Source organism: Solanum lycopersicum, chromosome 6, assembly GCF_036512215.1.
Source record: "Solanum lycopersicum chromosome 6, SLM_r2.1".
Lineage (NCBI taxonomy): Eukaryota > Viridiplantae > Streptophyta > Magnoliopsida > Solanales > Solanaceae > Solanum > Solanum lycopersicum.
Window position 1 is genome coordinate 27,191,168 of NC_090805.1, and position 27,226 is coordinate 27,218,393.

Here is a 27,226-nt window from a genome sequence, read left to right on the forward strand (position 1 = left end):
TTGTTAAAAGAGTGTGAACTAATAGAATGCTATATTAAGAAATGTTGATTAGTAATTAGCAGACAAAAAACAAAAAGAATCTAGAGAAGATTAAAAGGGGTTATGAATCATGAAAAAAGGGATAAATGAGGATCCTTTGCTTTCTAAGTAAGTGATAAGTGAAGAAGTAATATCAGATGGTATTCTTAAAAGTGGTGGCTTTCGGTGAGACGTGCCGCTAAAAGAATTGGACATTCCTTATTAATTACTCCAAATTCCTCCCCATTTTTCATTTCCTATGGGCAGAGCTTAAAACTATCGAAAAAGTTTGCCAATTTTTTTCGTTAAAAAAATTATATTATATATTTAAAATGAAAAAAGTAGTAGCAAATTTTTAAATATTTATAATAGGTGTTATTGGCTTCCTCATATACTAACTCTTTTATAATTTGAATTTTTTTAATAAAAATTTTGACTCGACCAAACGTCAATCTTTTTTTCTAAATTGCAACCGTCCAAAAGTTGCTTTTGTCGCTGGCCTTACGACTTGAGTGACCTACAAAAAATCCTCCATCATCCCTTATATGAACGTCCTGCCAAATTCTCTAAACTCATGCAACTGTACATTAACTGTTCATCAACAGTTCCTCTATATGGATATTTTGGATTATGAATTATATACTTTTCATTTTTATAATGGATTCGGATTGGTTATCAGATTTAATTATATTCGTAGTCGTATCTCTATTACACCTGAAATTGCACGTCATAAGTGATAAGGTAACTTGAATCCTTGTTAGTTGTAGAAAGTTATACATTCTAAAAAATAAATTATTAGTTGAATCGAAGATGTGAATTATTGTGGTCTGCAAACTTGAAAGGCTCAAAAGTCAAAAGTGAAAATCTGGAGTATCCAAACTAATTAATCCAAAGTTTTAAAAAATCAATTGCCATAAAATACAATCTTAATTTGTTAGTAATTTCTTCTATCTAAAAAATAAAAATTCAAATCTATTTTTTAACATTAAATCCGTACGGCCTGAACACCCTGCCCTCCCTACCGTTGAATATAAAACGCTACTCTATACATACTACCTAACAATTTCTCATTTTGTCCCAATTTATGGGAATATGTACATTATTATTTTCTCTGTTAAAAGGAAAAATATTCCCTTCTTTTATTTTTTTTGTTTAAAAAATAACAATTCATTCGATTTTGTGTGAAATTTAGGGAAGTAAGTTCTTTTTCTATATAAAAAAAAATCTTATAGTCTTGATTAAAATTAAATATACTTAGAAGATAATAAAATAATCAATTAATTTTGTGATCTTAAAATACGATATGAAAAATTAAAACTAAAGAGATATAAAAAAACATTTCTTTTTAAATGGACTAAACATGAACATAATACAAACAAATTAAAACAGAAGAATATGATTTATAACCGTATACATGTTTTAGACTTATTAAAGAACATAGTTTTTGTTTTTTTGCGAACTCTATTCCCAATTGAGTTGAAGTGCATTGCATATATTGCAATTGCAAGTGAGGAAAAGTAAAATTCAACACAAAATCATATAGTTGACAAAATAATTTTTCAAATGGTGACTTAGTGGGATGGCTACCCAACATCCAAACAAGAGTCCCTATAAAACCCCCCTTTCATTCCTCCGCTTAAAATCACTCATTTAACAACTCTCTCTCTCTTTCATCAAATATCATTTAGAGTTGTTACTATATATACCTAAGAAAACAACTAATAAAGAATGTGCAATAAGCAGACAAGTTCACCACTACTCTCTACCAAAGACACCACCAACATGTTCCCCCTTTTGATCCCTAAAACCCCAACAAACCTATTGCATGATCACAAAAATACTACTACCCATTTTACCCTTATCTTTATTGAAGCTAAATCCATAGCCAATATTGCTTTTCCCATGATACTTACTGCTCTCCTCCTTTACTCTCGATCCTTAATTTCCATGCTCTTCCTTGGACAACTTGGCGGCTTAGCCCTAGCTGGTGGTTCACTAGCCGTTGGATTCGCTAACATCACCGGTTATTCAATCCTATCTGGCTTAGCTATGGGTATGGAACCTATTTGTGGACAAGCTTTTGGTGCCAAAAAATACAATCTTCTTGGACTCACCTTACAAAGAACTATATTATTGCTTCTTTTAACTTCATTTCCTATCGCGCTACTCTGGATCAACATGAAAAATATCCTTGTTTACTGTGGCCAAGACGAAGATATAGCTACGGAAGCACAATCCTACCTTATATACTCACTTCCTGATTTATTTGCGCAATCATTACTTCATCCATTGCGTATTTATCTTAGGACTCAATCCATAACATTGCCTCTTACATTTTGCGCCATTGTATCAATTTCTCTCCACGTACCTATAAATTATCTTCTTGTTACCAAACTTAATTTAGGTGTCAAAGGAATTGCTCTGAGCTCTGTTTGGACTAATTTAAACCTCGTTATCTCTTTAATTATCTATATCATCATCAGTGGTGTGCATAAGAAAACCTGGGAGAATTTATCAACAGAGTGTTTGAAAGGATGGAAAGAACTTTTGAATTTAGCGATTCCTAGTTGTATTTCGGTATGCCTGGAATGGTGGTGGTATGAGATCATGATTTTGGTGTGCGGAGTTTTGATAAATCCGAGGGCAACCGTTGCATCAATGGGAATTTTAATTCAAACGACGTCGTTGATTTACATATTTCCATCATCTCTTAGTTTCAGTGTATCGACAAGAGTGGGCAATGAGTTAGGTGCTAGAGAACCAAAGAAAGCGAAAATTGCGGCCATTGTAGGGCTTGCTGGCAGCTTCGTATTGGGATTTTCAGCTCTGTTTTTTGCGGTTACAGTAAGGAAAATTTGGGCAAAAATGTTTACCAATGACCAAGACATTCTGACATTGACGTCTTTAGTATTGCCGATAATTGGGCTTTGTGAAATTGGAAACTGCCCTCAAACGACTGGGTGTGGGGTGTTGAGAGGAAGTGCAAGGCCAAAAGTCGGTGCGAATATTAATTTGGTTTGTTTTTATCTAGTGGGAATGCCTGTAGCTGTTGTACTGAGTTTTTATGCAGGATTTGATTTTGAAGGTCTATGGTTGGGATTGTTGGCCGCGCAGGCGTCGTGTATGGTAACAATGTTGATGGTTTTGCTTCGTACAGATTGGGATTTACAAGCAGAGAGAGCTAAACATCTCACTGGAACAACTCTTCTCTATGGGGTTGATGAGAATGAAATAAATATAGACCAATCTAAACAACTCCTAACAGAAAACAATGATAATTCTCTCTGTTAATACACTAGTTTTATGTTTATTTTACATGTATGTATAATAGTGAAGCCAACCATATTTTTGCTACTTATTTTATTTAGATGTATGTATGTATAGTTATTAAGGCAGAAAACTTTTGAAACTTTTTTTATGTTGAACTATATCATTAAGAAATATCACTCTTGTCCCATTTTGTCACACATTTACTAATTTGTTATAGAAAAGGACAAGCCCCATCAGTAGTCTGCATGGACTCCCAATTCTGCACATATGGAAGTTTTTCACGTGGTCAAAATAAGTCATTTTACCACCATGTTTATCAAATTTATTTTAAATACATGTACGCGACAATAAATATACATATTAACAAAAAATGTTACTTGACATTATTGAATTAATTTTATAGACATTTAAAAAAAAAATCTTAATTGGCTCTAAAAAAACATAACAGCAAATTAGTGGCGCCGCTAAAATTCATTTTTTGGAAAAGCAAGTGGTGAAAATTGAAACACACTTGTTATATATACAAAATGTTAAACGATAAATTACAAGTCTCAAAGATAATATAAAAAATGTTAAACCTATAAATTACAAGTCGAAATGATATTAGAAACGTGTATGGAAGACTTGTAGTAAGACCAAGTAAAAAGAAAATAAACGTGTTTGCAAACACCGATCACACTTCTGTTTGGTACGTACTCACTGCCGGCTCAACAGTCTAAAGAAAATACATGAGCCTCCAATATTTGAGGGCCTCATTTTTTAATAATAATATGTTCTAATTTTTTAGAAAATATTGGATATTATTGGTAGAAATAAAAAATACTTGAAGAAGTGTGACTTAATTAGAATACTATATCCCATAAAAGATAATATAGATTGGTTATTTATTAATTGAAAATAATATTAGAAGAAATAAATTATATATATATATATATAAAAGTTACTGATGATTTTTTAAAATTTAAGGGTCGTTTGACTTTAACTTTGGGTCACTAATGTGCTTGAGTTAACTATATATATCTATAAATCACACCAAATTGTAAACTCACACCCCAAAAGCTAGCTCAAAGGAGGACAATTGTCGAAGCCTTATAAAAACTTCACCTATCTCATTAACCAGGACCCTGCTCTGATACCATGTGAAATTAGATCTTAGACCTAACTCACATTCCAAAAGCTAGTTTAAAGGGAGGAGGATTGCCGAAGCGTTATAAAAAGTCCATTCATATTATTTACCACTGATATGAGACTTTTATCATTTTTTTAACGATAGTTAAATTAAAGTCGAAGGAATAGAATGATACGGCATTGTGTAAGGTATGGAAGAAGCAAGAGAGTAAGGGACACATTGGAGATGCATTAGGTGAGTGGTCTCTCCAATTGCATAAATTGCAACAGCTTTCATCACCATATATTGCCTATCGTCAAATCTTATTGTCACTCACTTCCAAAAAGATTTCTTGCTTCTTTTAAATGGTTCTCTTTTCTTATTTATGTGGTTTAAAATAAGTCATAGTAATTATTTATATGTGAATATAAATCGTTTCATGAAAGATAAAATAATTGATTAAACAAAATATGAGTCATACAAACTGATATAAATATAGTAGTAATTTTGTACACTTGGCTCAATTAATTTTAACTTTTAATTTTTTATCTTCGCAACGTTTACACGGTTAAAAAATAAGACTATGTTTTAATGTAACAATTTTTTGAAAGAATTTCTACTATCTCAAATCGCTATGTTTGTTACATTGTATTAAGGTTTTTGGATGAAATGATCCAAAAAATAATTCACGTTCACCTATCATATTTTAACATTATATGATCCATATAGTATCCCAAATTTGATTTACAATACTATCCATGCATTCAAATTCATTTATTTTTTATAATGACATTGTAGAGTCACATACCCTTTCCCCTCTCCACCAGACCAAGTAAGAGAGAAAAGGGATTATTCTGTCTCCTTTTCTAGTTTATTGCTTCTAAAAAGAAGCAAAAAGTAGTAGTAACAAAGTAGTTAGCCTAAAAGGACTACACAAAATATTGACTAGAACTAAACTTTACTATAGACCCTTAGCTAGGTTTGCTACTTATGTTAAGGTAATTAATTTTCGACTATTACCGTCAGATTTTTCTATAACAATCATCTCCTATAGACTATAGTAATTATAGGATTAGAAAGAGAACTTCTTTTTATTATTCGAACGTACCAACTAGTTATGAAATCGGATTAACGATGTTGTTACTAATTTTGCCTCTTAAGCCCTTCATATTATAGACTTAAAAAGTCAAATACCTCCCCTTGCCATCCCTAAAGGTGTACGTCTCATGGCATCAAGAAAAAGGTGAATCATTCATCATTTATTAATTGCCTCATTGTCCCAAATAATTTGGGAAGACAAGCTTTCATTGTGCCTCTAAATTAAAGCACATTATCCATTACGTTATGACTATTTTAGTTTTCTAACAAATAAATGAATGTGATAGGTATCTAATTAGATCTCTTCTAAGAACTAGAATTAATTAAAATAAACTCAAGATTCATAATTAATCAATTTTTAAGTACATTTAGACTATATAGATAATACATTTATCCTAGAGATATTTAGCCTTAAGCATATCCCAAAAGGTAAGATCCCTTTAAGGTTCCAAAGAATCAAGAGAAAAAATAGGGGATATTCAGATTTCAGGATCACAAATAACACATAAAAAGCCGGACATTAAGGTTATCCTACGTTATTCAATTAGTTTATCTTAATGGTCATTTGACTAAAAATTAAAATGTCTATACAAAAATATGAGATTCTCTTGCTGGATATCCTATCACGTCCTGGCTTTGAGATATATTCTACTACATAGTTTGAAATGTCATTGTATTTTATTGGACAAACTACCTAATGACATACATACTTTATCATATTTATTCATTTTTTCCTAAAATTTGAAATAACTCTATTTTATATCACTTATTAATAATTTCATACTAGATCTCAAGTCGGATACACATAGATATATAGATTTTTTGCTATAAGCATACTAAAAGGCAAACAAGACTTGTCTATGTATTCTAGATGAATGTGAATCAAACTAAATACATACATATGCATATGTGTATGTATATGATTTGATTTGCATGTACCTATGATACTATATACATAGGAGAGTGGGAAGCGATATGAGAGGGAGGCTCAACGAGATTTATTTATGTATCTCAGATACATGCAAATCCACTTGTATACACTAGAATAAATTATATCTAATTTTGGCATCATGTATTTCGAGATACATGCATCTAAACTTATCTGAATATGCTAAAATCTGGTAATACTGCAATTTAGCGTATATCAAGGTAATTAGCTTCTAAAGATCTCTATAAGTTTTCCTTTCTTATTTGAGTAGATAAAATTAAGGAAAGCTTGCACAAATCCATAGTATGAAGAGCTAATTACATCTTATTCTAATTACACTTTTTCAAATTACAAAAAATATCTTAAGTTTGATGAAATTCGGATAAATTTTAAAACGTCTTGATATATCGCATTTCAATTTCGGATATATTGCTCAATGTATTGATACGTCTCGACTTCGAATACATCACAAATATCTCGATATATCGCATAAAGTGATGTATCTAACACTACATAAAAATAATTTTTAATTGCCGCTAAATATGTATTTTTAGCGACAATTAGTATTCTTTGTATATGTCCTTAAAGCCTTTAGTGACATTGGTTCTAATGAAATTAACTAAACTAGTATAAACGTATTCCACAGTAACGTTTTAGCATATATTTTATTTTTTAAAAGTTGATGGTGTCAGATTGATATATGTTACTCACATTAACGTTTTACTCCTAAAACGTTACTCACAGTAACGTTTTAGGAGTAAAACGTTACTGAAAATAACGTTTTAAAAGTAAAACGTTATTTACAGTGACGTATATCAACCTAATGCTGTTAGTTTTTTTAAAAATAAAATATACCCTAAAACGTTACCATGAAATACGTTTATACTAGTTTTGTAAAATTTTAGAAAAATGTATTACTTTGGTAAATTGTTTTATATAATGACTTAGTTTGGTTAAACATTCATACTTATTGCCGCTAAAAATTGTTTTTGTTAAAGTGTAACTACTCCCTCCATCCATAATTTATTTGTTACGTTACGTTTTTCGAAAGTCAACTTGACTAATTTTTAAAGTTAAATTAGATTACATTAATTCGATATTTTAAACAAAAAAAATTAGATATTCAAAAATTATTCGAAAAGCACTATAAACTGCAATTTTTTACATATCCATGTGAAAAAATACATGTTAAAATGTTAGTCAAAGTTCTTATAATTTGACTTTAAAAATAGAGATCATGACAAATAATAGTGGACGGAGAAAGTAATATAATATGTAAAGTGATATATCTAAAAAATATAAGATTGCAAGAATTTTATAATATTTTCAAATGATAAAAATTAAAAATTTGTAGAAAATATAATAAAATAAATTATGTTATTAGGTAATATTTTGTAAAATGGGAATACGGATCGTCAAATTCCAAAGCCCACATAATTTATCTTGGTTGGATCGACCCATATAGACAGACAACTTCATTAGCAACTTGTCATCTAAAATACGTGAAGAACAATGAGAGAGCCTTTTACTTTATTAGAAAATGCAAATTGAAATATTTTGATAAATAAATAAATTGCAGCAGCTTTTCGACACGTCGATGTACGTACATTTTTAACATATTTTAAAAAATGCTTACCTAAGTGATGACGTTTAGAATATATGGGGGCCGCCATCACTATATTTGATTAGATGAGTTTCGTAATGACTTATTTTTTTGTTTTTTTTTAAACCTATTTTTTCAGTTTGAGCGATTTTGTAGGTTGCTAACGTTGTTTATGACTCGTGAGAATGATTGATGAAGTTTTCGAAATGATTATTGTTTTGAAAGGAAGAATTTCAATTCTAAATTTGAAAAATTCGATCAAAAAAATTATACTTGATTTAAAAGTCAAACATCTTAAGACTGTTTACTCAACTATTTGATTACTTTTGTGTTTATACATTCTATTTTTGTTTGACTTAACCTATCAAAAGACTAAGGTAATTGTCATCGTCACCCCTGAAATTTTGGGTCATTTGCCGAAAGAAAATAATCAGAAATTAGTTACAAACAATATTTCATAGCTAAACATAAAAGAAATTATGCTAATAATCTCATTTAAATATGAATTAGCAAAAACTATAAAGATCCAATTTAACTAACAGCTATATATACTTAACAACAGATAAGCTAAAAATTAGTGATAAAATTTTACAGCTGATTCCATAATCTAATAGTACATATTGTTGGTCAATAACTTATTAATCTCGATGCTCAATAATTCCCAACATGTTCTTTTACCTAATCTTCTATTACATTATTTATTATTATTATTATTATTATTATTATTATTAGAATACTCAGGAAGAGCTAATAACATTATAACAAGTAGTAAACCAACAAGAGAAATAATAATGCGGCTATACGAAGCCGTCAAATTTATTTATTAATATTAGTGATGATGACGACGACATCGAATATCGACAACTCTGAAAGTAAAATTATAACAAGTCAAAATTTGAAAATTAGAAAATAAAAAGAAATTATAATCTCATGACTGCACGTTCAAGATCAGGCTTGAATTGATATAAATAAATAAATAAATATATGTTATGATTTTAATTTATTACCAAATCTAATTAATCATGTGTGTACGTCCCTTGGCTCTTCAAGGTTTTTCCGACCCTTTGCTTAGCTTTAAATTAAAGAGAGTGTCCTAAATCTTCATTCTTTAATAAACTTCTAATATATGATGATTATGAGTTTTGATCTACCTATGGGGCAACGTTGACAAAAAATATAACATAGAATCAGAATCATTGAAATTGGCATTAGAAAATTAATAATAAGACTTCTTTTATATTTATCTCGTTGGCCAAATTTAATTATTGATGTTAGACTAAATATATAAAATTTATATACTAGTTATATAATATATATTATGCTTAGTTATTTTTGTAAAGGTTTGAAGATACTTGGATAAAGAATCTTAGTAGTTTAATTATTTTTTATTTGAATTTTCATGTTGTTGATAAGAATATAATTTTGCATTTTATAATCTCCTCTTTCTTTTTTCTCTTACCCGTCCCATTCTTCTCTTTTTTCTTTTAAAAAAAACAAAAATATTTGGACGCAGTGGCAAAGCCACCTACAATTATGGAAATTTTCATCGATAAAAAAATTATATAATTTATACATGTTTAAAACAATTTTTAAATATATATAATAGATGTGAAAACCTCTATGAATCTATTTTTTTTTATATTTTAAACCTTAATTGAATATATTTGGACCATGATTATTTCAAAATAAAAATAGATATATTAACCGACAACATAAAGTGGCCGGTGTACGTGACATAATCAAATATTTTATTTGTTAGGTTATTGTTGCTACTGATCATGATGTGCAGGTATAGTTTTTTGTTTTGATACACACTATACTAAATCTCAGTAAAAGTTAAGACAAGTCGATACATAATTTTGAAAATAGGAGCAACATAATTTGATTTTATGCTCCTTTAATATTAACGTTTCTATTCGTGGAGAATCTAGATTCTATTAAAAATTATTTTTTATATATACACATTATTTTTATTATATATTATTTATAAAATTATATTAAATATGAATTTTTATCACACGTAATATGAATTCAAAGTCTGACATACGTTAAATCTATATTTAATACGGTGCGCTTTAACGCTGGGGGCAATCAAATATTACAATCTTTAATTTGCTGGCTTTGTGACGCCCCTTCCTTCCTATCAATAGAATACACAAAATGTAAGACAAATAATTATCGTAATAATTTGACTTGAAAAAGTTTTATTTCCTGAACTTTTCATTATTTTTTGGATCTGATTAATTGAAAAAGTTTCATTTTGAAGGATTAAATTTGTTAAAATATAAATAAATAATAAAAATATGTTATATCTAATTTTAAATAAGATTATCACGTACATCAATAAACTCTTCACGTGAGGAAAACACGAAGCCCATCCTCTCTCCATGTAACACAGATGTGAGAATTAAATTGTGAGTTGGAACTGCTGTGAGGATAAAATATACGTAAAAAATAAATAAACTACTCTTTTTTGTTAAAAGTTGATTGTTAGGTAGTGAAGATACTAAAAGTGCACCAATTCAAGCAAATTAAAAAAAGAAAACGATGGTTTTTTATTTAAGCTAGGGATGATTTTTTGGCCTTTTCTCTAACAAAAATACTACTGTTGAGGAGGTTGGTTTATATATGACCTATAACACTATACATAGTGTTTTAAAAGAATATAATTATGAAAAATTCTTTAATTTGTGAAGCGGTGGCATGACACCCCATAAATCTTTGTAATTACAAAAAAGTGTGAAAGGTGTCATGGTCATTATTTTTCACCATATTTCATTTCAACTCCCCCTATGAAAACCAAAAATGATGATTGATATATCATATATGTATGTACGCGGCGCCAATTTTGTCACATATATAAATTAAAAACAATCAGCACATCAATTATATATATATATATATATATATATATATATATATATATATATATATATATATTATTATTATTATTATTACTATACTACTGTTCTCTCTCTAGTCTAACTAAACATGTAAATGTATTTCATATTAAATCATACATACCAAAAAAAATAAAAATACATAGAATGAAAGTAGAGACTTATCTGGGAGATATTTCTTCACTTAATAAGATTGCACAAAACATTTGCATTGCTAATGAAGAACATCCATGATTAATTTGAGAGTAATGTAACATTATAAATGATTGATCTAAAAGGGCAGCCAACCCTATTTGAAATATATCAACTCAACACTTGCAAGTGGTTTAGCAACACAACTTGTTGATTGCTAAGGGCACAGTACATGTCCTAGACATGAAATTCAACACATAGGTATGTTTTAGTTTCATTTTTTGGTTTTAACGAAAAGACACAATTTAAATAGTAAGTATTATTTTAATTAAGGAAACAAGAGGTCACAAATTAGTTAAGTGTCCTTTCCCTACACCATTTTCTTTTCTTGCCCCTTTTTCTTTTTGTCTCTTTTATAAAGTCAGAGGCGTTTACCTATTAGCATTTTGTTTAACATCAATTATCAATGATGAATTTATGTAATAATTTTGTTTGGTGATGCTTAAAAATTAAAATAGTAAAATATGTTGTCATGAGACCATAGCTTCATCTCTTAAGAAACAACGTGGAGGTCGTCTTATTATAATAAAAAGAGTGATCTTCTTTTTAATTCAACCAAAAAAAAGTACAATAATCTAATGAATAGGATTCCATATTCATAAAAAAAAAAAGTTTATGTCTTAAAGCCCATTTGGCAAATATTAAAGAAAGGACAACTTTCACATATAGCAAACAAAAAAATCATATTTGTATAATATAGCAAACTTTGCATAATTGCGTTCCATAGCAAACATAAAAACTGTATAATTCGCTATACATATAAAAGTGTATAATTCGCTGGCCTAAATTGTATAATTCGCTGCAATTGTATAATTAGCTTTGCATACAGTTGAATCGAATTAAAATATATGTATATTGCATAATTATAAGTGTAATAGCAAGAAGATATATGTTTTTCTCGCTTTATACAAAAACAGAAACACAATATATACACTTCTGTTGTATAAAGCTAGAAAAAATTGTATTTCACTGCAATTGTATAATTCACAATTGTATAATTCTTTGGCCTTTTTCTCTGCAATATTTGAAGTAAAATGTTTGTAAATTATATAATTAAGTGTATAACACGAAGATATACATTTTTGCATGTGTATATACAATTTTCTCTCGCTTTATACAAAACAGAAACAGAAATTATACACTTCTGTGTATAAAGTGAGAAAGGCGAGAATGGGAAAGTGGCGAGCGAGACTTCTGGGAGAGAGATGCCTGGCAAATTTTTGTCAATGTTTGCTATGGAGCACAATTAAATCAAACCCTAGTTACTCCATTTAATTTAGGTTATTAGTTTGCTATTTTATACAATTTTCCCTTAAAGAAATCACAATTTGCAAGATTTCGATTTGATTGGATTCAGAAGAGAAATGATTACTTCTCAACGGCTTATAAAGCCACATGAACATTGACTTCAATTATGGATCTTCTATAAAAGAATAATATATATATATATATATATATATATATATATATATATATATATATATATTATTTGAAGTGGATTTTGTAGTAGCAAGTTGTAACAGAATAAGGCCAATTGTATTCATTAACTTCTTAGCTGGAGGATAACCAACAAATCATTGGATTAATTACTTGTTTAATTATAAGTTCCTAAATAGTTGACTTTTTATCACTTGTGTTTTATGATTGTGATTTGTGAAAGGCTATGCAACTCATGTGTACGTGTTACATTGAAGTTCGCTGGCTTTCCTTCTGGAAGATTCTTTAATTTGATAAAGATGAATATATTGCTATAGTCACGTTCAAAATTCGTCCGAATGAATGTTTAAGTGATTTTATAAAAAAAAAAAGTCTAAGTTGAGTGATTTCATTGATACAAAAATAAAGTTTAGTGACTTTATTAGATAAATTTCAACGCTAAAAAAGATAAGTGATTATGCGTATATATAATTTGAATTTTAAATCAAATTCAATCCCATAAAAAATTAAGAAAATATGTTTTTCAGTTACAAAGATTAAGATTTTTATTTTGAACATCTGAACTAGAAAAATACTAAAGTGATAAATTTATAAACTAAGAGATAAGAGTAATAACCTAGGATTGTGAAGAGTAGTAATTCTCTACATATCATGAATTTTCTACTTACCGCAATTATCTTTCTATTAATAAAATAACAATAAATTTATTCTCTCGATCTCCCTCTAGCAACTAATTTAAACAACTCATAAGATCACACTAAAGCTTCATTATATGTAATATCCCACTTTTAAATTCGAGTGATTTTGTAACACCCCGTGTTTGAGGCAAAGGTTTGAATTGTATGTAATTCGACCCGAATCCAGAGAATATATGGTTGTTTCCAAGTGTAAAGTCAAGGTCTGAGTGTGTGGCTGAGGGGTATTGGATGTGAATTTGAGGTCAAAAGGAAATTCTAGCACAAAATCGAGTTGAAAGCTTTTCCACATATTAAATTTTCAAATCAACTCGTGCAAGGTGCAACTTTAGACAAGAATATCTTCAAGTATATAAAGTTGTCTGTGTTGAATTACCTATTAAGATAAAGATATTTGAAATTAATTTTTAGTAAATGAAGTTGTTTGTTAATCCAAACTTGATATTCAGTTTAAGAAAGCTAGTATTGTTAGTCAGTGACAGATCTAAGATTTTAAAGTTATGAGTGCTCTTTTCGCTTAATAGTGACAGGGGAAATTTTCACTAAAAAAGTTTTAAAAAAATATATAAAAAAAAAACATGTTAAGAGTGAGATTCAAACTCAGGCTCAGCAACACTAAAACAATATTAAGCACCCACCATGAGCCACTAGGCCTATTAATTCACTTGTTTATTGGATGTTCTAGATTAATTTTATATAAATGCTTCTTAATTTCAATAATATATATATATATATATATATATACACACACACACACATACTCGAGCACCCGACGGACTTCACATGGATCCGCTGTTGTTAGTGGACTCCCCGTATGGCCACACATACGAACGGTAGTTCCATAGCGACGACAGTCATGTCCAATATGTAGAGATCGAGAGGGTGATGCAGAGAAGAGGGTTGATCTTTTTTAAAAATATATATATGCAATTTGGGCTAAAATTGGTCAAAATAAGGAAGTTGAACCAAATATGGTTAGACTAGCAACTAAATATTTATTAAGGTAATAATTAATTGATTTTAAAAAAAATAACTATAGTTTGAATTTGATTAGAAGTCTATATCTATAATTTGCTTAGTTACGAATTATGGCTACATATTAGAAGGAGAATAGAGGCGAGCGAAATTGAGAGAGGGAGGAGAGCCGAGCGAGATCTAGAAAAGAGAGGAGAGAGGTGGAATACACGTTGCATTAGTTTTATAAGGTTTATCACAAGTACAAATAATACAACTTATTCGTATCAAAACAAATACGACTGTATAAAACCAATTGTATTTAGCGACATATTAGGAGGAGAAAGACGAACGTGATCGAGAAAGGGAGGAGAGAGGATGAATACATATTGTACTTGTTATATCATGAATACAATTGATACAAAATATAACTACAATTGACACAAAATAAAAGTATAAGTTTCTTGATACAATTGATTTGTATCATATATAGAATAGAATTATATCAATTGTATTGACAAACACAATTTGCATCGACAAATACAGTTGACAGGGAATACAAATTTTCATAATACATATACAGTTGATACGTGACATATATATATATGGAAAAATTACATAAATTGGTACATTTTAAAATAATTTCTGATTTTAAAAATGCTGTTTATTTATTACCATTTATAGCAATATTATGTTGTTTTATCGAAAAAATATTCGAAAAGAGTTTGGCGACTCCGCTGGAGAATAGGAGTATTCTAACCCTAAAGATTAACTTTGTTGGACTATTTGTGATAACTGTCTAAATGTTTAATTACTTTAGTTTTCGAAATGTTGCATTTCATGACATAATTCCGCCAAACAGCAAATAGTGTGCATTAGAAAACGGAAGTTACGTGGCTTACCGCGACTTTCTTCAGATATACCCAAGAAATTATTTGGGAGTATCAAACAAATAGTCGGAATGCGGTCATTCGGCGTTGTTTGATAGCTCCACCCCGATGTTTGTCCGACTCAGGTAACCGTAAATTTGAAAACAACTCTAGAAAGCCTAATATAGAGCGAAACCAAAACCAATTAGGCACCAACCTAGGACGACTTAATACCCAAGGCGTATCAAGTCCATTTTAGTAGAGAAACCGCCAAAATTGTGTCCAAGGTCTTCGACCTCACGATGCATCATATTGTTTGACATTCGAATAAATGTATGTGTGAAAACCAACTTGGGGGTAGGGAAAATCTAACGGGTTTCTGTTTTACATATATGGACCGCTTCCCTAAATTTGATATGGCCGCCTCAGCGCCGCCTCAGCTTACGATGTGGCACAACGACTTGGACGGGGATCATAGGCGAACCCTTAACAAGTATGTGGGTGCCTTAACCGAGCTGATCAACATGGATGGTTGGCCAGAACTAATCGAGGTGCTTATGGGGTACTGGGACAGTCAGAAAATGGTCTTCCGTTTCAGAACGGCCGAAATTACCCAGACACTAGAAGAGATAAGCGATTGCATAGACATCGTGGGCACTGGTATAGAGAGGAGAGCCCGAAAACAAGAGGATATTTTTATCCCCAACAAAACTTCCGTAGAGAATATCGCGGATTGGTTTGGACTAAGAAAAGACTTCACTTATTGGTGTCAGGATTCCCACGTGATGTTCAGAGACCTCTATGTTAGATTCGGACATGCGAGTTTCTACGCCGCGTATAATTGGGAGTTTAAGATTTCATACAGGGAGTGGAACGAGGTCCGTCCCTTAGCGTTTGCTGTGGCATTGCTGGGAACAATGGTCTTCCCGCACGGCCCGAGTTTGAGCATCAACACTAGATTCATAATGCTCGTCCACACGTTGTTCAAAGGATACGAAAATCAAGGAACGACAAAATACTACCCCATAGCCCCAGTCATATTATCCGACATGCATCGGGCCTTGGGTAAGTGCAAAGACACCGATATTTCCAAGGGTGTAATCTGCTCCTCTAGTGGTGGATTCTCAGCCATTTGGCGAAAGGTGCTGGGACTTGGGATTTGCACACCCTCGATAACAAGAACACTCTCAAGGACTTAAACAATTTACTATTCTGGGCAAATATGAACAATCGGAGAATAAGAGGGAGATGGGCCCAAATTTTCTCCGAATTGAGGGAAGAGGACCTCCAATGGATGCTCGACCGTTTTATATCCAAGGAAGTTGTCGTGGAGAGTCACAGATGTGTCGTGCTCCCTCTACCAGGCATTCGGGGAATTTGCCCTTACGCGCCATTCCGAGTCTTGCGACAATTCGGAAGAAAACAGACTGTGCCCAGAGAAGCGTACTACGGTGCTTATGTGTATGACATTGGAGATGACAGAGTGCATGACGCTTCGAAAATGCTCAGAGAGTGGAAAAACGCCAAGCGCATGGGTAAAGACACTATCGCCCTGGACCGATTGAACGCTGGATATGACGAAGGTTACAAAGAGTGGCTGAAAAGGGACATACAGAATATCTCCTTTCAGATTCTGCATAGCTTTCGCAGTGTGATGGACAGAGAGGCCAAAGTAGTGGCCGAACTGCAAGAGATGAAGGAAGAGGCCAATGAGGTCTATGCTAAGTTTGTAGAGAATCAAGACGCGTTTGAGAGGGTGACTCAAGAGGTTGAAAGACTGAGGCAGGGGTATGATGAGTTTGACAACTGGATCCAGCAGAAAATCGAGAGGATGCGATACGAGAGTCCGGAGGACAAAAGGAGTCTGGGTGAAGGTTTTCTATTGATACTGAGGTATATGTTTCAGCAACACAAAATCCAGAAAGACGACGATGGAGTAGGACCATTCGGAGCAGCCTAGTGGACATCACCCATGCGTGGGTTTTTACTTGTATTTACACTGCTTTAGCCCCTGCGTGGGCCTAGTTTTGTTGCACTTTCAAATGGCCCCTGCGTGGGTTTGTCTTTATGTCTATTTCTCCTTTCGAATATTTTTATCCATTATTAAATTTTATTTTGGGGGGAATTGTTTATTTTGTTTAAATTCACACGTACATCATCCGAATGCGCTAGGCCTACCCTTGGCACAAAAGGGTCCCCATGTATGTTTTAGGACGCGATATATATGTGTGTTGAAATGCTTATGTGTTATGTCGCTATGATTGAGGATATCGTAAACCCACTCCTAGCCATAAATTTCAAAGAATATCGGAAGCCACTATCACAAATGTCCGACCAAATTCCCAAGTCTCAAGTTTTTCACTCAAAAGTCCATCTCCCATACCACAAATCCTAAATACCGCTCTGTCGTCTCAGGAAAGGTGAATCACCATTATGGATAGAGGCAAGAACATCCAGACGGAGCTCACTGAAGAGGAGTTGCGAAGGAAGATCGAACGAGTCACTCGAGAAATTCAAAAGGTTAAAGAGAAAGGACTCAAAGTTGATATGACCATGACAATTTACGAGGCTGCAGCTGTGACAGTGGATGGAGATCTGGCGTCGCAGATAAAAAGAAATAAAGAGGTTAAGATGGAAACCGAAAGCTTAAGAAAAAGGTTGAACATGCTTCATTTGGAGGTGCACGAAGAAAAGGCGAGAGATGCGAAAATAAATGTTGAGACTGCCGTACTGTTGGCCAAAAGTGCGTCACTCGATGAGGAATTGACGACCCATAGCAACTTAAAGGGCGGAAAATACCTCACTCGTGACCAGGGAGCAGATAACAGTGGCCCCGTCAATGAATTAATTGAGGAGGACGATGAGGAGGAAATCATCTACAAGCCTCCATTTCAGATTGTCTGAAGGGAACGGAGTGACGCAACGATAAGGGAAGAAATCATCAAAATGTTGTTGTCGTCGTCTAGGAATTTCAATGTTGTCTTTTATATTTACTTGTAATCGCAATGAAAGAATGAATGAAAATATTTCATCCTAAACTCGAACTACGTTGGGCCTTAATTCTCCTTGTGAGATACGTAAGCAACCTTTCCCGGCCCGGCCCCTATCACTAAAATTTTTTATTCTTCCCCGTGTTACGAAGATATGAAGATAAGATTAACGGGCATCGAAAAGCAACTGCAAGAAGACCGTAGCTCAACGTGATTCAGCCTTCCCGAGATAGCGTTAAAACAAGCAAATTCTTGTTTGTTCAAAATATATTTCCGCCCTCATTCATGGGTTGAAGATATCCTCAAACAAAGCGACTTGTGTGTTTATCTGCTTTCTGTGCGATATTATGCATTTTGTACTCCGAATATGCACTAACAAATTTGCCTTTGAGTTGTTTTCACTCCTCAGGTACCTTTAACTGATCCGTATCGATAAAAGCTGGCAGATCATCCCTACTTTACCAGATCGAAAGGTCCTACAGATTCCTTCCCCGGACCAAACTCAGACAGAGGAAATACAGCTATGGGAGACAATAACGACGAGGTCATCCTCACAGACGTTGTGGTGGCTCGGCCCACCGTGGCAGAACAAAATGAACTAATTGCACAACTGATGCAGCAGATAGCAGATATGAGGGTCGAGATGCAGCGAAGGCAGGACACGCCTCCACCCGGATTCGGCCCTAATTTTGTTGATGCGAGGCCTCCGATGTACTTCCCCTCGTCCAATTTGGATCCAACTCAGAACCAGCCGTCAACACCCGTGCATAATCCGTCTGGGATAGATTTAACAACCCAAAACCCCCAATATGCTTCCGTATCTTATCAAACTCCCCTACCGCTTCCAAACAATCTTACTCAAATGCCACCACACCCCAAAATCAAACTCAGAATCTAACCGCCTTCAACCCCCAAACACCGCATCCCCACTTAACCCAAAACACCAATCCTCAAAACTACCCACAAAACTACCAAACTGCACAAAACGTCCCGAGCCCTTCTATAGCTCCACCCCTCCCAAAAAGAACCACATTTCAAGTCCCCGTTTCGGCCGAGCATGAGGTGCACGATTCCGAGTTGGATCATTACGAGGAGCAGGAGAGAGAGTGGAAGGCAAGGGAAGAAGAAAAGATCGACATAAAGGAGGAGATTAAAAGGGCAATGAAAGAGTTACAATGCGTTCTAGACGTCGCCGGATTGAGCTATGCGGAATTGTATATCCACCTAGACTTGAACCTTCCTGAAGGGTTCAAAATTCTGAAGTTTGATACATTCGGAGGGGTAGGCAACCCCATGGCGCATTTAAGGGCTTACTGCGACCAACTCGTGGGAGTTAGCAAAGATGAGGCTTTACTGATGAGGTTGTTCAGCCGGAGTCTGTGCGGTGAGGCCCTGGAATGGTTCACGTCACACGAAACTCGCCAGTGGCCTAGTTGGAGCGCGTTAGCTAAAGACTTCATCGATAGATTTGCGTACAATGTTGAGATAGTACCTGATCGATATTCCTTAGAGAAAATGAAGCAGAAATCAACAGAAAGCTATCGGGAATTTGCCTACAGATGGAGAAAAGAGGCAGCGAGGGTGAGGCCTCCAATGACTGAAAAGGAGATTGTAGAAGTGTTCGTACGGGTGCAAGAGCCCGAATACTATGGCAGAATCATTTTGTTAATCGGAGCCAAGTTCGTCGAGATAGTCAAAGTTGATGAGACTAACGTAGACGGCCTGAAGTTGGGGAAGATAGCCCGAGTATCAGCATCGCCTGGATCTTCCGGACTGGTGAGGAAGAAGAGAGAGGAGGTTGCCGTTGTTTCATACAGGGGAAGAAAAGTACCCAGGAACTCGTCGCGTCCTCAAGACCGCTCTAAGCCTCCACCAAAGTCTCACCAAGCCTATCGTCCACAATCCAATCATTCTGGAAACTGTAATGCTGCCCCGACTTATCCAGATGCCCAAATTTTGTCATATCAAAATCCGCCCCCAAATCTCCAAAATTTTCCCTCCGTGTAACCAAATTACCCCCAATCTTATGAAATTCCTCCCCCTTACCAGAATATAGCTCCGAGCTGCGCTAATGTACAGTCAAGATATCAAGCACCTTCCCCCACATATCAAGTCCAAGCTCCAGCATATCAAAGCCCCCTCCCAAATTACCAAGCTCCAGTGCCAAATTACCAGATAAATCCCTACCCTAGAACCCAAGCTCCTCGCCCAAATGCCATAATTATCAACAAGTTCCTCCCCCTCAGCAGAGCGGGTATGATCCTTCTCATCCCAGGTTTGAAAAGAGGCCCTCCAGAAACTTTACCGCGCTGGCTGAAAGCCGAACCAAGCTGTTCAAAAGATTATCTGCGGCCGGATACATCCACCCTGTAGGGCCCAAGCCCGTGGATGTCAACTCTAAATTCTACAAACTGGAGCAGAGATGTGCTTATCATTCCAACAGTGTTGGACATGACACTGAAGACTGTATCAATCTTAAGCACAAGATCTAGGATTTGAACGACCAGAAAGTGGTCTCCCTTCAGCCCGCGGAGCCGAACGTCAATACAAATCCGCTGCCGAATCGTGGGGGTGGAAACATCAACATGATAGAAACAGACGAACATGAGTGTGAAACCAAGAGGATTACTCCTGTTACGGAGGAAGACTTGGAAAAGGTTGTCTCTTCTTTAAGCGTCAAGGAAAAAGGAGAGTTCGTTATTATGACACCTGCGAAGGATGTTGCCTTGGTGCCCTCACAAACTCTTTCCAAACCCAAGTTTGTCATAGAAACAGTCGTGGCCCAAGGCATGACTAGGTCTGGGAGATGCTACACTCCTGATGAGCTTGCTCTCGGAGGACAAAATAAAGACCATGCCAAGAGACCAATAAGTTAAGTAGAAGCCGAGGAGTTCTAGAGGAGAATGCAGCCTAAAGATTACTCCATTGTCAAACACTTGGAGAAGACTCCGGCCCAGATTTCTGTGTGGGCCCTACTGATGAGCTCCTGGTCCCACAGACAGGCTTTGATGAAAGCCTTGGATGACACGTACATGCTCTCAGGTACAAGAAGCGATAACGTAGCTGCCATGATTCATCAGGTCATTCGGGGACACCGCATTAGCTTCTGCGATGATGAATTGCCAGCCAAAGGAAGATCCCATGTTAAATCTCTACACGTCAATGTGATATGCCGCGGAAAGGTCGTCAATCGTGTCTTGGTAGACGATGGATCTGGTTTGAACATATGCCCCTTGTCCACATTGAAACAGCTGAGGTTTGACCTCGGAAAATTGGAGCAAAATCAGGTTAATGTAAGAGCGTTTGATGGTGTGCAAAGAGACACATTGGGGGCGGCGGACTTGACCCTTCAAATTGGCCACGTGGAGTTCAACGCGAAGTTCCAAGTGTTAGATATTGGCACCAGCTATAACCTTCTTCTGGGAAGGACGTTCAATCACATGGGTGGAGCCGTCCCTTCCACTCTTCACCAAATGATGAAGTTGGTATGGGAAAATGAGGAGCTAGTTGTTCACGGTGAAAGAAGCCACTCAAGCAAGCAGGTGTCAGTCTTTGACGAGACGCTGCAAGGTTTGGATTTTTACATGGTGGAGTTGGTAAATGCCACCGATGAGGATTTGGCCCCGCAGGCCCCCATGCCGGCCGTGTACAGAATAATTGCCACGGTAATGCTGCAGAATGGGTTCAAACCAGGTTTTGGATTGGAAAGAAATTCCCAAGGGATTATTGAGCCAGTTTCTGTCCTTGCTAAAGGATCAAAATATGGTTTAGGGTACATCCCCACAGATGACGATGTGAAGATGAAGAAGAAAAAGGATCAAGAGTTGGCTAAACCGATCCCGCATCTGTATTAATCCTTTCCAATCCGAGAGTGTGCCAAGCCTGAAGACTGCGGGGAACGAATTTGTGACCTTTTCAAGGAGATCAATGCTATCATTGATGAGGGGGTCGAGCCAGCTGGCATTCGTGATGCTGAACCAGGGTAGATGTTGCAGAATTGAACTTCCACGCCAATCCTGATGTCCCGAACTCTTTGGTAGAAAGGAGTTATTTTATGCATACTAAAATCGGTGGCCGTCCGAAAAAGGCCCGAGACCCAGCATTTCTGCATTTCGCTTAATTGTTCGAATTTTGAATTTTTGTTATGATGTTTAAAAAAGCGACATGGCCTTGTGCCATGACCAAAGTTTGCATTTTTTTTGTTTTAAATGAAAGCCTCCTTATTTTTAACTTTGTTTATTTAATTGCTTGTTATACTTTTCTTTCCTAATTTTGTCTGTTTATAATTTCAGTAATGTAAGTTACAGGCCTGTCAATGTCATGTCATGTCATGAGCTAAATGAGCAAAATGAGACAGATGACGACAAGGTTGACGACTATGAAGAAGAAAACAGGGAACCAGATTATGTCGCAAAGGAATTTCGACAGTTTGAGAATCAGCGTAAACCGAATCTTGAGGAGACAGAAATGATGAATTTGGGAGATTCAGAATGTGTCAAAGAGGTTAAGATTAGCACCTACCTGAATGGAACTCAAAAGGAGAGCCTGATTCATTTGCTTGCCGAATACAGTGATGTGTTTGTTTGGGAAGTCGGTGATATGCAGGGTTTGAGTACCGACATCGTATCTCATAAGCTACCTATCAACCCAAGGTTCGAGCAGGTGAAACAAAAGACTCGAAAATTCAAGGCTGAACTGAGCTTAAAGATTAAGAAAGAAATCACCAAGCAAATAGAGTCTCGACTGGTGGAAGTAACACAATACCCAACCTGGTTGGCCAATGTCGTTCCGGTCGCCAAGAAAGATGGGAAAATCAAGATTTGTGTTGATTATAGAGACCTCAACAAGGATAGTCCGAAGGATAATTTTTCGTTGCCGAACATCCATATTTTGATTGACAATTGTGCCAAACATGAGATGCAGTCATTTGTGGGCTGTTACGCAGGTTATCACCAAATTCTGATGGATGGAAAAGACGTAGAAAAAATGGCGTTCATCACACCTTGGGGGGTATATCACTACAGGGTGATGTCGTTCAGCCTCAAGAACGCCGGTGCTACTTATATGAGAGCCGTGACAACTATTTTCCATGACATGATTCTTAAGGAAATTGAAGTGTACGTGGATGATGTCATTATCAAATCCCGTGAGAGTTCAGATCATTTGACACACTTGAGAAAATTCTTTGAGCGTTTGCATCGGTACAACTTGAAGTTAAATCCCGCCAAATGCGCTTTTGGAGGATTCTAGTCAGCAGAAAAGGTATTGAACTCGACCCCTCCAAGATTAAAGCAATTCAAGAGTTACCTCCGCCGAAAACGAGAAAAGTGGTGATGAGTTTCTTAGGAAGGTTAAACTATATCAACCAGTTTATAGCACAATCAACAGTGGTGTGTGAGCCTATTTTCAAGTTGTTGAAGAAATACGCCCCGACTAAGTGGACTGAGGAATGCCAAACCGCTTTCGATGCTAACAAGAGCTATTTGTCTAATCCACCAGTATTGGTTCCTCCACGAGAAGGGAGCCCTTTGTTGTTGTATTTTTCTGTTTCGAATAGCGCCTTTGGATGTGTACTTTGTCAACACGACGAGACAGGGAAGAAGGAAAAGTCTATCTACTACATAAGCAAGAAATTTACTCCGTACGAATATCGCTACACTTTTCTGGAGAGAACATGTTGTGCTCTGACGTGGCTTGCCCAGAAATTGATACATTATTTGTCTTCGTATACTACATATCTCATTTCCAGAATGGATCCATTGAAGTACATTTTCCAGAAAGCGATGCCGACCGGAAAGTTAGCTAAATGGCAAATGCTGTTGAGTGAGTTTGATATCGTGTATGTGACTCAGAAGGCAATAAAGGCACAAGCTTTGGCTGATCATCTTGCAGAAAATCCCGTGGATGAAGAATATGAACCACTTAAGACTTATTTTCACGATGAAGAGGTGTCGTTTGTGGGTGAAGATATTTCTGAAGCGTATTCAGGTTGGAGATTATTCTTTGACGGAGCAGCGAATCACCAAGTTAAAGGTGTTAGAGCAGTCTTAGTATCGGAATCTGGACAGCACCATCCTATGGCAGCTAAACTACGATTCAATTGCACAAACAACATAGATGAATACGAAGCTTGTATTCTTGGTCTAAAAATAGCCATCGACATGAACATCTACGAGTTATTGGAGATTCAGACCTCTTGATTCATCAGGTTCAGGGTGAATAGGCTGTGAAGAACCCAAAAATTATACCTTACGTACAGTATGTGCAAAATCGGTGTAAAAGGTTTTGCAAAATCGAGTTCAGACATACTCCTAGAATACAGAATGAATTAGCTGACGCTTTAGCCATTATCGCTTCGATGATCAAACATCCGGATACTGATTACATCGACCCGCTGGATATAGAGTTGAAGGAACATCCAGTCCATTGTTCACACGTCGAATCGGAACCAGATAGTTCGCCTTGGTATTTTGATATAAAGAGGTACTTGGAGTCTGGGACATATCCGGAAGACGCTACATCTAATTAGAAGAAGTCGATACGTCGTATGACTCTCAATTTCTTTCTAAATGGAGAAGTCCTGTATAGGAGGACTTGAGATTTGGGTCTTTTAAGATGCGTGGATGCTGCTAAAGCTGTGAGACTTATCGAATAGATACATGTTGGAGTTTGTGGTACACACATGAATGGGCTTACTTTAGCAAGAAAGGTTCTTCGAGCCGGTTATTTCTGGATGACTATGGAGAATGACTGTTGCAAATTCGTGCAAAAATGCCACAAATGTCAAGTGCACGGCGATTTGATACGGGTGCCATCTCACGAACTTAACGCTATGAGTTCACCTTGGCCATTTGTAGCTTAGGGAATGGATGTCATCGGTCCTATAGAGCCTGCTGCTTTTAATGGACACAGATTTATTTTGGTTGCCATTGATTATTTCACCAAGTGGGTGGAAGCAGCCTCTTACATGTCGGTAACCAAGAAAGTGGTGGACGATTTTGTCCGCAACAATCTAATATGCAGATTTGGAGTTCCAGAATCCATCATTACTGATAACGGTGCAAATCTCAACAGTCATATGATGAAAGAGATATGTGAACAATTTAAGATTATTCATCGAAAATCAACTGCTTATCGCCCCCAAATGAACGGAGCTGTAGAGGCCGCCAACAAGAATATCAAAAAGATTTTGAGGAAAATGATTGACAAACAGCGAGGTTGGCATGAAATATTGCCTTATGCTCTACTAGGTTATCGAACAACGGTCAGAACATCGACTGGGGTTACTCCATACTTGCTAGTATATGGAACAGAAGCAGTCGTGCCGGTTGAAGTCGAGATACCGTCGTTGAGGATCATCCAAGAAGATGAGTTAAGTAACGCTGAATGTGTTAGCAAACGGATTGATCAACTAGCTTTGATTTATGAAAAGAGGATGGTTGTCGTCTGCCATGGCTAGTTGTATAGACAGAGAATGACTCGCGCCTTTCATAAAAGAGTAAGAGCCAGAAATTTTGAAGTTGGCCAGTTGGTTCTTAAGCGTATTTTTCCTCATCAAGACGAGCACAAAGGAAAGTTCGCACCAAACTGGCAAGGTCCCTACATGGTTCGTAAAGTACTATCTGGAGGTGCTTTGGTCTTGTCAGAGATGGATGGCACTGTATGGCCCAAACCTATCAACTCAGATGTTGTCGAGAGATACTATACGTGAATTTCCTTTTTTGCATTCTTCTGTTATTTACTTGTAATTGTTCCATTTGCTTGTATTTGTTCAATTTGAATTCTTATCCCTCTTTGCAACGAACTACGTCTGACCTAAATCCTAGAGAATGAGATACGTAGGCGGCCTATGTCGGCTTCGGTCCCCCTATTTATCCCCTTTAATTATTTCCTTGTATCTAAACTACGATCGACCTGAATTCTCAAGAATGAAATATGTAGGCGGCCTTTGTCGGCCTCGGTCGGTTTCTTTGTAAATTTTATTCTTGTTAACCTTTAAGGGGAAAACTACGTTTGACCTGATTCCTGCCTCAACGGGATACGTAGGAGCCACAAGGGTTCGGTCATATATCCAGTAAGTTCTATCCCCCTTTGCAATAGAACAAGGATAAAATTTTGAGAGGGACTCAAAACTTCTCTAGAAGAAGCCTTCTCTTCGGCAAGTCAAACTAAAGACATTTTGAGATTTGCGATTGGACAGAATTTTGAGAGGATCTCAAAAATCCCGCGTTCTGTTTAATTACAGTAGAAAGATAAGAAAGACATTAAACTGGGACAGAAATTTTGAGGATGGCCTCAAAATTTTGTTATGGGTTTTCCCTACAAGTCCGGAGTGCCTCTGAAATTCATTAGCGAGCGTCAGATTCAAAGGGGCTCGTTAAGCCTGATATGATATGACTTGGCATTGACTTTTTCAAGATACTATTTCTTAAAGATTTCTTATTTTTCTTAAAATTTTCCTTTTATTGTTTCATTTGTTTTGGCATAAGATATCTTTTCTTATCTATCATGGGTCTGGAAATCGAGAAATCAACCAAAGATATCAAGACGAGGAGCAAACAACTGAAGGAATTCTCCCAACGTATGTTTTAAAACTAACATTTTTTCTGTGGATGCAGGGTTATAGCTTTGCTTTGAAATTGGCCGAATTCTCCCGACGGATGAATACGGAGAGCTCCCAAAGAGGAGAAAACTATCTCCAAAACCAGTTTTTTTACTGAGAGCGGGAGGCAGTTCATCTTGTTTGTGTCAGGATGCTTGGGATTGTGTTTGTTTATTTCAAGTCATTCCCAATAATATGAAATTTACAAAAGTGTCTAGCTAGGTTCAAAGGTGAATCAAACAGGAATCTCAATGAAGATTTCACGATTTTTGTAGAGGGCACTATTTGCATTACGTTATCAAAACAAGATAATTATGGTCAATCAAGACAATGCATTACCCCAGAAGAGATAGTTATTTTATTATTATTTATTATTATCGATCAAGTTGGTATATTATTTGGAGGTCGTTTTACCATTATTATCAACACAGACGATATAATATTCATGCATCGCGTAAATCATGCATTGTGAATATCATGCATAGCGAAAATCATGCATCGCGTAAATCATGCATTGCGGAAAGTCATGCATCGCGGAGAATCATGCATCGCGAGTTTGAAA

At 35.5% G+C, this 27,226-nt stretch overlaps 4 protein-coding genes and 1 long non-coding RNA gene across 5 annotated transcripts; 4 read left to right on the forward strand and 1 right to left on the reverse strand.

Moving 5' to 3' along the window:
- Positions 1–1,664: 1,664 nt before the first annotated feature.
- On the forward strand, positions 1,665–3,459 carry LOC101266642 (protein DETOXIFICATION 49-like). Its single transcript, XM_004240747.5, has one exon. It carries the CDS (start codon positions 1,747–1,749, stop codon positions 3,307–3,309), a length of 1,563 nt encoding a protein of 520 aa, XP_004240795.1. The 5' UTR covers positions 1,665–1,746; the 3' UTR covers positions 3,310–3,459.
- Positions 3,460–9,989: 6,530 nt separating this feature from the next.
- On the reverse strand, positions 9,990–10,462 carry LOC138349039 (uncharacterized). Its single transcript, XR_011221570.1, has 2 exons — positions 10,365–10,462; positions 9,990–10,165 (listed from the first exon to the last, which is right to left on the reverse strand). It is a non-coding gene; the product is annotated as an uncharacterized lncRNA (long non-coding RNA).
- Positions 10,463–18,585: 8,123 nt separating this feature from the next.
- On the forward strand, positions 18,586–20,938 carry LOC101266339 (uncharacterized). Its single transcript, XM_004240746.1, has 4 exons — positions 18,586–18,879; positions 19,161–20,065; positions 20,338–20,506; positions 20,588–20,938. The coding sequence occupies exons 1-4, from the start codon at positions 18,586–18,588 to the stop codon at positions 20,936–20,938; spliced, it is 1,719 nt and encodes a 572-aa protein (XP_004240794.1).
- Positions 20,939–20,965: 27 nt separating this feature from the next.
- LOC104647895 (uncharacterized) lies at positions 20,966–23,312 on the forward strand. Its single transcript, XM_010323740.2, has 2 exons — positions 20,966–21,909; positions 22,355–23,312. The coding sequence occupies exons 1-2, from the start codon at positions 20,966–20,968 to the stop codon at positions 23,310–23,312; spliced, it is 1,902 nt and encodes a 633-aa protein (XP_010322042.2).
- Positions 23,313–23,395: 83 nt separating this feature from the next.
- Positions 23,396–25,521, forward strand: LOC138349311 (uncharacterized). Its single transcript, XM_069299632.1, has 4 exons — positions 23,396–23,885; positions 23,955–24,237; positions 24,345–24,545; positions 25,137–25,521. Exons 1-4 carry the CDS (start codon positions 23,396–23,398, stop codon positions 25,519–25,521), a joined length of 1,359 nt encoding a protein of 452 aa, XP_069155733.1.
- The last annotated feature ends 1,705 nt before the right edge of the window (positions 25,522–27,226 follow it).

Bases quoted from the DNA above. Each gene is read 5' to 3' on its own strand.
- LOC101266642 (XM_004240747.5), top strand. From the start codon at position 1,747: ATGTGCAATAAGCAGACAAGTTCACCACTACTCTCTACCAAAGACACC.
- LOC101266339 (XM_004240746.1), top strand. From the start codon at position 18,586: ATGGGAGACAATAACGACGAGGTCATCCTCACAGACGTTGTGGTGGCT. The intron at 18,880-19,160 runs GTATCTTATCAA...TACGAGGAGCAG, and splicing joins AAAACCCCCAATATGCTTCC to GAGAGAGAGTGGAAGGCAAG. The intron at 20,066-20,337 runs GTAACCAAATTA...TTCTCATCCCAG, and splicing joins CTCCAAAATTTTCCCTCCGT to GTTTGAAAAGAGGCCCTCCA.
- LOC104647895 (XM_010323740.2), top strand. From the start codon at position 20,966: ATGCAGCCTAAAGATTACTCCATTGTCAAACACTTGGAGAAGACTCCG. The intron at 21,910-22,354 runs GTATTAATCCTT...TTATAATTTCAG, and splicing joins GCTAAACCGATCCCGCATCT to TAATGTAAGTTACAGGCCTG.
- LOC138349311 (XM_069299632.1), top strand. From the start codon at position 23,396: ATGAGTTTCTTAGGAAGGTTAAACTATATCAACCAGTTTATAGCACAA. The intron at 23,886-23,954 runs GTGAGTTTGATA...ATCATCTTGCAG, and splicing joins TAAATGGCAAATGCTGTTGA to AAAATCCCGTGGATGAAGAA. The intron at 24,238-24,344 runs GTTATTGGAGAT...TCGGTGTAAAAG, and splicing joins ATCGACATGAACATCTACGA to GTTTTGCAAAATCGAGTTCA.